Genomic DNA, 14,045 nt, shown 5'->3' with positions numbered 1-14,045 from the left:
GCCAGCCATCGGACGATGCCGGACGCACCGGCGGGCCGGCGAGCCCCGGGCGCCCGGCAGGGGGAACGCCGGGCGCTTTGTAGGGGCGGCGGACCCCTCCGCCGCTCCTGAGTCGCGAAGCCCCGATGGGGACGTGTCTGGCTTCCCAAGCGATTGGCGCGCAGGCGCCTCTCAATCCCCAGCTCTGGTGAGATGCTCTCGGACCTGGGAAGGGGATCGTCCTCCCATTCCCTGCCTGCTGCTTTCTTTCCGGCCCTTCTGCAGCACTTTTCCTCCACATCCCTGGCTCGGATTGGTTTTTATTCCTCCTAGTCTCTATTTTATTTTTTAATATTACCCACCTCACGGGAGCCCGTTTGCTTTCCTCTGTAGCTCCCGCTCCCCAAAACACCGTTATCTGAAGGGAAAGCCGCCTGTTGACTATCCCCGTCTCCCCTTTTCTGAGCTTCCACCCACTCTTTGCCCCCACCCCTCCCTCTGTTTGATTCCAAACCTTTGGATGGTGTTTTGGTGTCACTAGGAGATTAGCATCCCTGGAGCACCAGGGGAGGAGGAGGAGTAGGAGGAGGAGGAGGGTGGAGGGGAAAGCGAGACTGCAGGCAGGAAGGTTGGCACATTAACGCGATTGAGACTCTCCTCCCGCCGTCCCAGCAACCCCCGGCTCCTGGGTGCCAGCGGAGGGGGCGGCTGCCGGCGCGGGTTGCGGACGGCGGCCGGCGGGAGCGCCCGGGACCCGCGCCCGCGGAGCGGAGGGGGCTACCGGCGGGCGAGCGGCTGTGGCTCTTGCGCGCAGCCCCCCTCTCTTTTATGAAAAGCGAGGCGGCAAAGCGGCAGCGAGGGACACCTGGAGGAGCATTTCTTCCCCGGGTTTATGAATGGCACTGACATGGAGGAAATACCGTTTCGGAAAGTCAAAACCAAGAGGAAGAAATGCTGCCACTGCTGCTGCTCCCCGCCGGCTGCCGCGGCGTCGGGAGCGGGAGCCGGGTTAGGGGACCCCCCTCCCTTGCTGCTGCTGGATGCCATCGCCTGCGAGGACGAGTTTGACTGCAAGGAGCTGGAGGCTCTCTTCCAGAGCTACAACCTGAAGCTGGAGCAGACGTCCACCCTCAAGGCGCTGGCCGTCCTCATCGTGCTCACCGCCAGCCTAGCCCTGGTGGAGCTGCTCTCCAGCCCCAGACTGACCATCTCCAAAGGTTCGCACCCGGTGCACTGCATCATCTTCCTCTCCCTTTTCATCGTCACCAATGTCAAGTACCTGCAGGTCACCCAGCTGCAGCAGATCGTCAAGCTCACCTTGCTCTTCAGTTTCACCTTCTCCTTCCTCTGCTGCCCCTTTTCTCTCGGCGCCTACGGCATGGAGGCGCCCAGCGCCCCCGAGCAGGGCATGTGGCAGCTCATGCTGGTAACCTTCGTCTCCTATTCGCTGCTTCCCGTCCGGACGCTGCTGGCCATCGTCTTCGGGCTGGTGGTGTCTGTCTCCCACCTCATCGTCACCGCCACCTCCGTCAGTGCCAAGCGGCAGAAGCTCTGGAGGACGGTGAGAGGCCGGGCCAGGCCGGGCCGAGCGCTGCAGCACGGCAGAGCCGAGCGGTGCCGGCCCGCCGGGGGGAGGGAGAGCGGAGAGGCGCGAAGCGGCCCCGCGCAGCCAGCGCAGGCGGCGGCCGAGGAGTGCCCCGGCTGACTCCGGCGGGGAAGGGGAGAGCGCGCACCTGTGCCTCAGGCGCCTGTGTCTGTAGTTCCCGAAAGTTTCCGGGAGGCGGGGGGGAGGGGCGCGGATAGGGCAGCTCTGGGGAGACGGAACCTCTTGGCTTTTTCTCTCCAAGGAAAACCGGGGACAGGGCAGGGAAGCCAGCGCTACCGTGCCCCGCTCATGGGGCAAGTTCAGAGCACCGCATGATATCAGTGCAATACAGCGCGCACCAGCAACATCACCTGGCTCTGTACAAACTTGGCACAGACAATAAGCTGCGTGTGGTAATAACACCTCCACCGAGTTGGTTCGTATCCTCGCTGTCTCAGCCGTGGCCGATCGTGCCTATGTACAGCCCATCTGCGGGGAGGCTCTGAGGAAACGATTTGAAATAGGTGGGACACTCAAAATGGGAACCCCGCCTCGTTGCCCTCCCAGAAAGCGGAGCATTCCCCCTTCCCAGGGCAGCTGCTGCCCTCTTTCCTCAGACATTACCTGCTGTGGCAATGAACTTCCTAGCGATTCCCTTTCCCCCCCTGAATTAATCCAGCAAAACCTCCCTCTGCAGCAAGCATCTTTAGAAACGTGCTGCTGCACTCTCCCCTCCTCCCCCGAGGAGCTATTTATATCCCTGCAGGGCTTTCTCCAGCTCTCGTGGCCTGATGGGCCGCACTGGCAGGGGGAGGAGGATGAGGAGATGAGCGTATAGGAAACGTGTGGGGTGGCAGTCGGGGTTTGCCACTGAAGACTATTGTCTGATGCGTGTGAACCACTGGGAGAGAGGAATTGAAAAATTTTTGTGTCCTTTGTACGCATTGATTATGCCTGCCCTCAGGAGAAGCGCATGGCTTCTGTCATCCAGATTGGTGTTAAAGAACAATTTAATGCATAATTGAAGTACTTAGTACATTATTTCTGCAAAATGCTGGTATTATTCTCCATAAACATTGTGATGCTAGGAGATACATAGTTGACATGGGCATAAATGCAGCAGGATTGTACACCTTTGTGCTCAGAACTGTAAATTTCTGGATCCTCCTTCAGTGCTCACACAGACACACACACCCCAGCATGACATGCATGCACAGAATAGAGATACACAGGGACAATCACTGAGTGGGGTTGCTGAGACAAACAGGATTATTGATGGCTTCACACAGCTGAACTGGTGGACAAAATAAATTGTATATTTTGAAGGGGAAGAGAGAGATAAGCTGAGCTTTATGATTTACCCAGATAATCTGATGGTCTATTTTTAAATATGCGATTTAGAGTTTCCATGAGAGGGAGAGCTGATAAAATGCAGGAGTGCTGAGAGGAGCCTTCCTAAAAAGCATCTGGAAGGATGTTAAAAACACTAGAATATTCTTTTTGAATAGGGCTGAAGATAGCTCTTTTTACTGGAGTACCAGTTAGTCCTTATGGGAGTCCAGGCTATCCTGGCTACCCTGACATGCAGGCAGACTTTCCTTGATGCCAAGCTGCAGCTCAGTGTGGCATCTGCTCTTCTAGATGAGTAACATAAAGATGACAATAACGTCTGCTCACTAAATTATCTAACCAAGATTGTGAATGTAAAACATTTGAAGAGCAAAAATCTTCTGGCTCTATCCCTTCACACTAGTTTAACTCAGTTATTCATCAGGCAAGAAACTGGCTTGAAAATGCACAGAAATAGTTGACTAATATCTGATGTAACATATCTGTGTTTCTTCTTCATCACCATCTCCCCCAACCAGAGTAATTTCAGTGGTTTTTATGTAGTCCCCAAAGCAGTATGCTTTACTGATAACAGGAATCAGAAATCAGAAACCAGATCAGAGTCAGGCAATGTGAACTTGTGACATACAAAAATACACACTGATTTGTGGCATATTGGCAAGGAATCAGTCCTCTGATTTGAAGACCATCTCCATCTATGGAAGGGATGGAGAAGTTTTTTGCTCTTCCAAAGAGCAACTTTGCAATGGTTGGAAGTTTAAAGATAAAGGCTGCATCATCTGAATTTTATTTGATTGGCCTGAGAGTAGCTGAACCTTTTTTTGTAAGGTGTAGAGTGGACTTTCCTTTGCTTCCCAGACACCAGATATTATCATGATGGCCCCCGTGCTTGTAGACATGCAGCTGACATGTCAAAGAAGCGGGACTGCTCTATGCAGAGCTGCAATAGCATGAAAGGCTCTGTTCTTTCTCCCAACCCCTTGCTCCCTAGCCCCAAGCAAGTAGATGAATTTAAATTTTTAAACAGATATCCAAAGTATATAAAAATGCAGAAACACTGACACCAATCACTGAGATTGGTATTGTTAAAGATCTCTTTGATTTTTTTTGTGATTTGGGCAGGGAACCACCTTGGGAATAAATTTTATTTTTGTTTAGCCTGAGCTTTAGGAGATTGCAGATCTAGTAACTTCCATTGATGTTAAACTGGAAATTGGTCAGCACGACCAAGGAGTTCATATTGTTTCAACTTGACCCCATTAAAAAACAGGCATACCTAAGTTTAAGGGATTTTTTCCAAAGTGAGCTTTTAGATGTACATCTTCTATTTCATGAAGTCTGAGGAATCTCCATTTGCAAATCTTTGAATGCCAAAAGTCTCACTAACTTCAATAGCGACAGATCAGAACCTGACTGTGCCCCATGGCATGCTTAAGACTTGCATTCTTTTAAATGTACAAATTATCTACATACTGAAACCAATAGTCATTTTGGCAGAAGTTTGTCATGACTTCTATTGAGTAAAGCACATTTAATTTGCATTTTTAATTTGCAATATCACTTGCATTTTCTGGCAGCACAGTGCTGTCTGTGGAGATCATGCCATGCCATGCCATGCCATGTCAGAGGTGGGGCATAGGTATGTATAAAGGCAAAAGGAGAGCAGGAAAGCAAGTACAGGGGTGTAATGAGAGTCAGGGAGTAATGCGACAGATCTTGAGCTTCATCCTTCCACTCAGTAAGTGTTTTGTTCATTAAATGAAAGGTTCCAATCTACTAATACGTCCTGCTCATTTCTAAATAGAAATATAGCTATAGACTATATATATAAATAAGTGCAATCTAAAAAATATGCAAAGTACTTGGGAGCAACCTTGATCCCATTTGGGATCATGTCAGAGACATGCTGACTTCACAACTGATATTGCATGTCTTATCTGACACTGTGATAAGGACATAAGTGCGTATATAACCAATAGCATGTTGATCCTGTTAGTTGGACTCTTTCCTTTGGAATCATGGAACAAATGCTCCTGCCATATAAGGTGACAATGTATCCACAGATGGCTGAACCTACAAATGAAGTTTTAAAAACTTGGACTTTTTTCTCCTTTTTTCTTTCTTCTTTTTTTACCCCTCTACAGATTCCAGATATATGGTAGGTGATACAGAGCCCTTACAGAAATACAGAATCCTGCCCAAAGGATCTTAACATAATTTTTATTGTAATGCAGTGAGTGGGTGCTAGAGACATGAGGACCAGATGGCATAAGGAAGGCAAAGGCTGCTCATAGAAATTACTCAGTGGTGGCATATGCACCATTTCATGTCTTACCATTAAATAACTTTTTTTGGCCCTGTAAATATTTTAGTTCCCTTTAAAAAAATATATATATTCTTACTTCCAGAAAATTAAAAACCAAATCATACACCGTCAAAGTATCTTAACACATCACAAAAGTCTTTGTGAAAGAGCAAATCTTTCAGAAGAAAAATCAGAATTACAGCATGAGTAAGAAAGAGCAGAGGAAAGAATAGTGCTCTTATAAACTAGCACAACATTTTTTTCAGAAGTATGGTGAAACAAATGGATGTTTCAGTTAGTTTATTTGGGTTTGTGGTTTTTTTTTTTTTTAATTTTTAAAACATTTTTATTTTTTTTAGTTTTTATTTTTTTGCCTGCATTTAAAACTGATTTTATGCATATACTTATTTATATGTATGATAGCACTTTTGTTGATTCAGCAAGTACCAAAAATCTTAGTTGGGATTAGATAGACTGTGTAAATGACAATGGGGAAAATTGGTGTAATTTATTTTAAATAGTTGATTTACTACTTAAAAGTTTATTTTATAATTTTAACTTTTTGCCGGTTAGTGTGATAGTATTATAGAATATCACAAGGAATTGTTATGCCAAAGTTAATTTTATTTGTGCTAGTGTTTAAAAGAAAATTAATGAACACGTCACTGACAGAACTGTTAATCCCCACACCTTTGTCTCTCACATAGAAAGCAGAGTCTAGTAGCCTAATAAAAGGGCTTGTAAATCAAAGCTCAGCTCCATTGTCATTATTCAGTGCAAAATTCTGTTTTTCTCCTTCATGTGTGTAAAATACTGGTGAGGGACTCCACTAGTTCATTCTTTGTAATGCTTTTCAAGTACTAATGTCAAGAATATATCTAGAATTCTATTCTCTGTAATATTCTCTAATATGCAGACATATCTATCCACTAATAATCTGTCTGAATTCACTATTTCCCTCTCTTTCCAAAGATGGGGAACACTGTTTTTAGAGTTTCTCAGTATCTGTGTGTAACTCTAATTTTCATTTCATCATTAGTCCATATTGAAAGATTGTTAAAAGTTTGGGGGGTTTCGGGGTTTTTATTCCTTTCTAATCTAAGTGGTATCTTAATTTGTGGCATAGGCTTTGCCAGGTCTTGACCACAGTCATTTTATCTACATGCTGAAGTGTAGGATTTTCTATGGAATGTAGAGTTCAGGATCTTTTTCCACATAGAGATTAGTATGCTCTTAGCTTCCTGAGTCTGCAAATTGCATTGTGGGTTTCCAAAAATTAACAGCATGCTGATGGTTTTGCATGTTTGAGAAACAAGAAGCCTTTGAGAAACTGTTGAGAATCATGTGACTTGGAGACATAGTCAATAACAGTTTATCTGAGAAGTTTAGTTGTTACTAATAGGCAAGATCCCATCATTACTGAAGAAAAAGAGGGCTTCTATGCAAAAAAGCATTCAAAAATAATAACTAAAAAACAAGCTAATGCTGTTATACACTCAGTTACTACCCACCTTCTTTGATGTTAGGCTCTCCCTTCTCCTGCTTCTCCCAAGTTCTAAGGGTGGTGTCTTTCATTCTGCTGGAAGTGTTGCCTACATTGGCAACATTGGAGTCTTTCAGAGGAAGGAAGGGGATGTTCATGCTAATGTTGATATATTTTCTCTTCCTTTGTTGTTCTACAGCTCCATGCCTCATTCAAATTTTTAAAATAGTTTTCTTTTATGTGTGTTAAATACTTGTTCTTTGTTCCCTTTGTTTCAGCTAATCTGAAGATCTGGTTATTTCCATGTTCACATTTCTTTGACCATGAAGGAGTCTTTTTTATAGCTATAGGCATTATCTTCAATACTAAGTCTATACTGCGCCTTTTGTAATCTCATGCTTGTACTCTACAACACCTCCTGTGTCTCCCCTTTTTAAGGTCTGTACGGTATTTCCATAGGCCTACATTTCTGGATAGTACAGAGTTATGTTTTAGTCATAAAACTGTTGTGCTAACATACAAAGATAAGCAAAAGTAACATAAATGAGCTAGAGAGGTCTGATTGTGGTTGTTTTTGAGGGTCCCAGGACGAGGGAAGAGATGAGAATTTTGACTCCATGTTTCAGAAAGCTGATTTGATATTAAGGAAGGAATGGAATGAATAACAAAAACCTGTGACTGCTCAGAAACTCCAACACAGCTAGACCATCATTGATCATGAAGTAGAAACAATCTATATGGATCAATCAAAGAAGCACCTGTTGGTAAACAACCTCCAGACCACATTACACAGCCATCAGATAGTTATTGTTTACATTTCCTCTGAGGCTTCTCAGCTTCTCAGGAGAAAAATCCTGACAAAGGATTTTTCATAAAACATCATGGTAACATCTGGTCAATTAGGGAAAAATGTTTAAACCACGTAAAACAATGTGCACAGAAGTTAAAAACAAATTCAGCCTAAGAAGCTAAACTTTTAGCCCAGAAAAAGTCTGACATGTCTCATTCTGAAGGCCTTGCAAAGTTAGTGTATAACTTACAGCTTTTTATGTAGCAGTGACGGTACAGTAAGAGCAATGGCAATACAGTATTATAGGTCTATGTGGTTGCATTCCTTTTTAACATGTGTGGTTTAGACTGTCTCCACATCTATTGCTACCTCTATCATTTTAATGTTATTAAAATGAGCCCAAGGGTGTTTTCATTACAAAATGATAAAATGCTGTTGCCTAGACCCTAGTTTATAGCAAATTGTTGCATGCAATATTAGTAATTGTGGATTGTATTTAATTTACATGCTTACTGTGTGCAAAAGTAGTTTTCACAAAGTGTTCAGTGTTTGTGGAGTTCTGAGCTCAGGGGCTGCCAATTTGGGGTTAAAGATTTTTGGTGGTTCTATGGGATAAGTTATCAAGGATTTCTCCTCCTTTCTTCCTTAATTTCTTTTTTCCCGAACATGTAATTTTGGATATATTCAGAGCTAAACTCATGTGAGAAAATGTTAATTGTAGGGAGTAGTTCATCTTGATATGTTCTGCCATTCAGGCTTCTAAGCATTTTTCCCATTTTGTTTTCCCCAGTCATTAGCATAGTATAATCCTTTGCTAGACAGAACCAGTATAATATAACAACTAGGTAGTGCAGATTTCAATTTCTTTTCATCTCCTTTAAGCACAGCCCTGAATGTGTGCTTGTCTGTACATGGGCCTTATGAACTAGAACAGAAATGTTCTTTCTAGCATCTTATATCATTCTGTCAGTTTAGATGCAGTGCATTCCTTCTCTTACCATTCCAGAAAACATTAGCTAGCATAAAATAATGTTTTCTGTCTATCATGGTTACTTATTGTCATTAACTTTCTTAGATGCAAAATGCCATATATTCCTGGCTTTACATCTCTTTTCTGCGTTACCATAAAGTGGTACAAACATAACTAAATGCAGGTGGCGAGTATGGAACATCAGAGATGAGCCAGAAAAGCATTGTTTCTTGTTCCTTGTAAGCTCTCAGTGGTGTCAAGAGAATAATTGTTAGAAAGTCTATTATGAATGTGGAACAGGCATGCTTCATGTAGACTTCATATTCTGATTAATTCATAATGTTATAAGAAAATTTCATCTAGGACTTGAAATGTTTGTGTTTTATGACAGGAAGAACTCAGGCAGTATTAACTCCTGTAAGACCCTTGCTCTTGGGAAGATGAGGAAAGAGTGTAAGCAGAAGAGACTGATTCAAGTTTCTGAATGAGCTGAGCTTTGTCTTTGGCAGACTATGATGGATGGGTATGAGGGACTATCAATGAGTAGAATGGAATATTTTTTTTTTTTAATTTCCAAAATATGTGATTTTCTTTCTCACTTTCTTCCTCTGGAGAAACTTTTCATAGAATAAATTTGCTTTGTTTCAAATTTTTAAGATACATACCTAAAGAAATATGAGGAAGCAACATAGTCACTGCTTTGTCCAGCTGTTTATACTCTGCATGAATTTACCACGAGCTGATTTCTGAAATAAAATCACCAAGCACTTTATATCTACAGAAAATCTGTTTTCTCCATCAGTATTTGAAATAGTTAAAAAATCCCAGAAATATGGATCTAGTGTGTGGGTCTAAGGTGAGCAATAAAGTGCAAAAAATCCACAAGAAAGATGGTTACTTCTTTAGCTGTGGTTCAGGAACTACAGAAATCCTTTTTTTATCCGGAGATGTGTGTTGCAAGAAATGTGTGGCTAGTATGAAATGTGTTATAGAGAAATATTTTACTTTTAACATCACCTTTCATATATTTGTTTTGGAGCAAGATGTTAATAATTGAGTTCAAATGTTTATGCATACTCTAGTAAAACTTCATAGAAGTAAACATAATTAGCACATGTGGTTAATGTGGTTAGCACATGAAATTAAGGAGTGCTTACCCTGGCTGTTGTGTGTTTTTTTCATAAGTTACTCATTCAAATACTACAATGTAGAAATATTTTTGAATTGCCATAAATCTGCTTATGATTACCTCTTAGACAATGACAGTAATTATCCACCCACACAAAATTAGAAAATCAAATAGCACTAATAAACACAGTTTTTAAAAGAGATATACATAGAATATATCCTTAATTTGAGTATCGTCAGGCTGAAAAAGAATATTTTACTCAAGCAGGACTTAGGAAATTTGTTCACAAGAAGTAGAAAACAGGCCTATGCCTTCTAAAGACTTTTTCTTTTTTTTTTCCTCTTTCTTTCTTTCTTTCTTTCTTTCTTTCTTTCTTTCTTTCTTTCTTTCTTTCTTTCTTTCTTTCTTTCTTTCTTTCTTTCTTTCTTTCTCTTATACAATGTAGCAAGATGAATTTTGAGGTAAATTGATCACTGTTCATTCAAAGGTGGAGGATGTTGGACTGAACCTCATTTCACTTGTAAATGCCAAAAAGCATCTCACTGGATTTCAGGGAGATTCACCTGATGTGTCAAAAATTCTGCTTGATGGTAATAATTTCTTCCCAGAGTGTTTTAACTAAACAGGTACATTATTTAATGGGAACTATATAGAACGTCAATATCTGCTTGTTTGTGAAATGACAGGGAAGTAGTAATGGCAGTGTAAAGTTCTGACCAAACAAGCACACCAGAGACAGAAGCTCTACCAGGATCAAATTTCCACTGTTACAGATGTCTCTGGAATCTGGTCTGCAGACTCCTGGTCATTGCTGTTACGGCTGTCAAAGATTTGAGTGCTACTCTCACCTGCTATTATGGATCTCAGAGCTATGCTCTGGTGCTATGCTCTGGAAAGTGAGGATTACCCATCATTAATGTCCTGTGTGATTCCCGGTACTGCACCCTGCAAGCTGTTGCGCTGATCTCTCTGCTGATCCATGCTGGTTTAGTGTAAATCAGCTGTTACTGCAGGGGCTCTGGGAGTTGAACCCTATTTTCAGTTCATAGTTGGATTAGCTATGGTGAATGCTCTGTCATTCCTGTCATTCCTATATGCTTTGAAATATAAGGAATAATGATGCTTTTCAAAACAGAGAAATATGTTCAGCATGGTAGAACTCTTTACTCTACCAGTTATGTAAATGACAGTGGTGAATGATAGCTGCTTGAGTTCCCCCAGATGGAAAGATTACAGCAGCTTATTTGGTCTTCTCCATGCAGCTCTCCCTATTTTAGGCAGCAGTAGATTGAGGAGATTGCAACTGAGTTAATTTGCCTCATCTGTTAGTCAAAATAAACTGCTTTATCAATAGTCCATTTCTTCTTGCTTGGACTATTACAAACATTAGTCTGGTTTTTGCCTTTGAAGAGACCAAAGCCTGAAGAGGGTTTCCTATTCCAAACTGCACTTCACAATACTGATTAATGTTAACACAATGGCTGAAATGGCTTTGGTGGTAGAGCAGTGTGATTTTCTACCTGAGACTGCATATTCTTCTTATAATAGTTTCTGGAGTATCCATCACTGAAAAGGATAGTGATGTTTAAGAGGAAAGAGTGGGCATAATTTTCTGGATTTTCTTAGCTTGCCCATTGACAATGAAAAATGTACTTTTCTTACTCTTGAGTCTTAGAAGAATGTTCTGAAAAAATTAACAGTTTGTATTGAACAGAAGTACTGAAAAGGGCAATGCCCACTTGTAAAGATATTAATTATCCTCTATCCTTAACTGATATTTGTAGCTGTTTTTGTAGCTGTTCTAGTGTATCATCAGAGGATGTAATAATTTAAATTTTTTTTTGCTTGCTTGCTTTTTTTCTTGTCCTGCTGATGCTTTTTTGCAACCAGTCCCTGTCAGGTTTTTGCTGATTACTGCAGTTCTTGGTGCAGTAGTCTCTACTGAATTTCCCCCACAAAGAAGCATCAACCTGATGTGAAACAGAGAACATTCTTCTGGGAGGCAGATTAATGCAGGAAGGAGGATGATCTTTCCTAATTCCCCTAAGGGTACAGAATATTCAGCCCTAACACCTAGTCTCTCCTGTCTATTACTGAGTCTGCAGTCATGCACCTTTGTTCCAAATCTCTTTGCCATCATTTGCAGAAGTCCCATTTCTTGAGCACAATTGTATACTAAAAAACTGAACTTAGCTACTGATCATAAAGATTCTTCATTCTCTTGGGATGAAGATGTAATACCTAAAGTAGGGAGAAATTGTCCTTCCTACAAAATGTCTTACATGTCCTTGAAGATGTCTTTAAAGTTTACTAAGACTTTCTGGTCCCCTTTAAATGTAAGGATTTAACATATAAATAAACCATTACCCAACATTCTCAAAGAAATTCTCTTCACAGGGATATATCAGCTATCTCAGCTCCTTTTCCCTTGTATGTGATACTTGCTGCCATTCCACTCATAGAAAAAAAAACCTGAAAAATGAAATATTTACAGCTACTTTGTACAGCTGAAAACCTTTTTCTGAAGTTGTAATTAAAAAAAATTGCATTTCTAATGCTGATATACTACTAAGTTATAGTGATCTTACTGTGCACAATCCTAAAAGGAGATGTCTCTAGTACAAACCTTGGAAAAGAGAGTTTTTCTTCCTTATTGCAACTAAGGGCTTCAAGAGTGGAGGTGTATGAGGGAAAAGTCTTTTCTTCTTTAGAGCCATATTTCAGATTTAGATTGTAAAGTTCAAGTTTCTTTAGTATCTAAAGATATTTTGATGATCTATCAAAATGTGTAAGAAAGAGTGATGCCACTAGTCCAGTTTCTGATATGAGAATATAAGTTATTTGAGAATAACCCATTATATGAGTTATATGAGAATGTGGTTATTATATGCCATCACTGTTGGTAACTCAGCAAACCTGGCAAACTTAAAAGTTGTTTCCTTGGTCTGTGGGCAAACATGAATGTTGTTTTGCTAAGATTGCTTATGCGATAATAGGTATATCTTCTGTGGAATTGTAATGGAAGTTCACAGGGCCTCTGCACCTACAATTAACATGTACAAAACCAGAAAGTGAGGCAATCCTTCCACAGCGTTACTGAGTCTGCTGCCATATTTGATTCTTAACGTGTTGGGTAAATATCATTATTCTTGCAGTAGTAAAGCCACATTGACCCTAAATCAGTCCCAAGGAAACCCACAGGCTTTGACTTCTCAGCAAATGCCAGCAGTGCAACATGTAAGGAGATGCTGGGTACAGTAGAGATAATTCTGTGTAACATGGCAATAAATGCAGAGTATTTAGAGGCTGTGGGTTTTTTTCTTCAAGGAATGCTTAAGCTATCTGGAAACAAGAGGGTATAGTAGTTCAAAAGCTGGCACAAGGCAGGCTGTATGGAAGAAGAAGAAGAAGGAGAAGAAGGGAAAGCCATTAGGGGTTGGATTACTAATCCTCAATAGAAATATTTTGCTCTGTAACATCTGAAAATATCTCAGTTGTTTTCAGAGTTGGTTACAATATCTCCAGTTGAAAATGTTCTTAGGATTAGTGTATGTCTGAGGTCTACTGGTGGCCTGGAGATAATACTATATCACATAGCTATTGCAATATTAACAATTGTAGATGCTGATTGATATTATCAGTCTGAGCAGTTTCTGGGTTAAACTTTGGAGAATTTCATGTGGGAAAGGAGTACCATAGAAAAACAGGATCTAGTTAGCTTTCTCAGTCTTTGTCCAGCAGATAGGATGCTTCATTTCTTATGCCACTCCTGCCCTCAATAAATGAATGAATTTCTAGTCTGGTACACAAAGGATGGAGAAAATTCTTATGAAGACAAAATTACTGGCATGTAAGTGGCTAATAGGTATCCATTTAACAATTAGTAAACAGCAGTCTTGGTTCCACTATCCATTTTGAGGATTAATTTAGTCCTTCGACACATTGAAATGTCAGTGTCAGTAAAACATAATGCTAAAGACAAGAAACAAACTGCATTTTGCACCAGCCTGTTGATGCTTTCAGCAGCTGAAGCACACTGTTGCGGTGTTGGGTGCTCCATGTACAAACCGTGACAGTTTTATAGTGTCTGCAAACAGAACAGGAGTTTCAGGTAACACATTTTCTCCTCTGACTCAAGAAAACTGCAGCACAGTTCTTTACATTCAGAAGAGGAGAGACATGGTGACAGACCTTGGTGCAATCACTGTCTGCACTGTGGAGTCACTCCTATTACAGGTCATTTGTGCCTGTACCTTTCCTCAGGGTGGGTAGCACTCTATACTGCCTCACCTAAGGCCAGCTTTTGGGAATGTGTCAGTCAAGCTTAGTCCTGTGAGTTTTGAAACTGTAACACAGCCAGGTGTATTTTGTCAACACAGCCTTCTATGCTGTAACCTCATCTCTGTGTGGATGATACAGTGGCATTAAAGTACTAATACACAGATGAGATAAAA

At 41.2% G+C, this 14,045-nt stretch overlaps 1 protein-coding gene across 3 annotated transcripts in view; it reads left to right on the top strand.

The window, feature by feature from the left end:
- The first annotated feature begins 486 nt into the window (after nt 1-486).
- ADCY1 (adenylate cyclase 1) overlaps nt 487-14,045 on the top strand; it is a 176,905-nt gene continuing 163,346 nt past the window's right edge. For all 3 annotated transcript variants that reach the window (XM_064421662.1, XM_064421680.1, XM_064421686.1), the window contains exon 1: nt 487-1,540. In XM_064421662.1, the coding sequence (XP_064277732.1) occupies nt 872-1,540 (669 nt within the window). In that variant the 5' untranslated portion in view covers nt 487-871. The remainder of the gene's footprint in view (nt 1,541-14,045) is intronic.

This window comes from Passer domesticus, chromosome 1 (assembly GCF_036417665.1).
Source record: "Passer domesticus isolate bPasDom1 chromosome 1, bPasDom1.hap1, whole genome shotgun sequence".
NCBI lineage: Eukaryota > Metazoa > Chordata > Aves > Passeriformes > Passeridae > Passer > Passer domesticus.
This window is presented reverse-complemented; position numbering and strand designations above follow the sequence as displayed.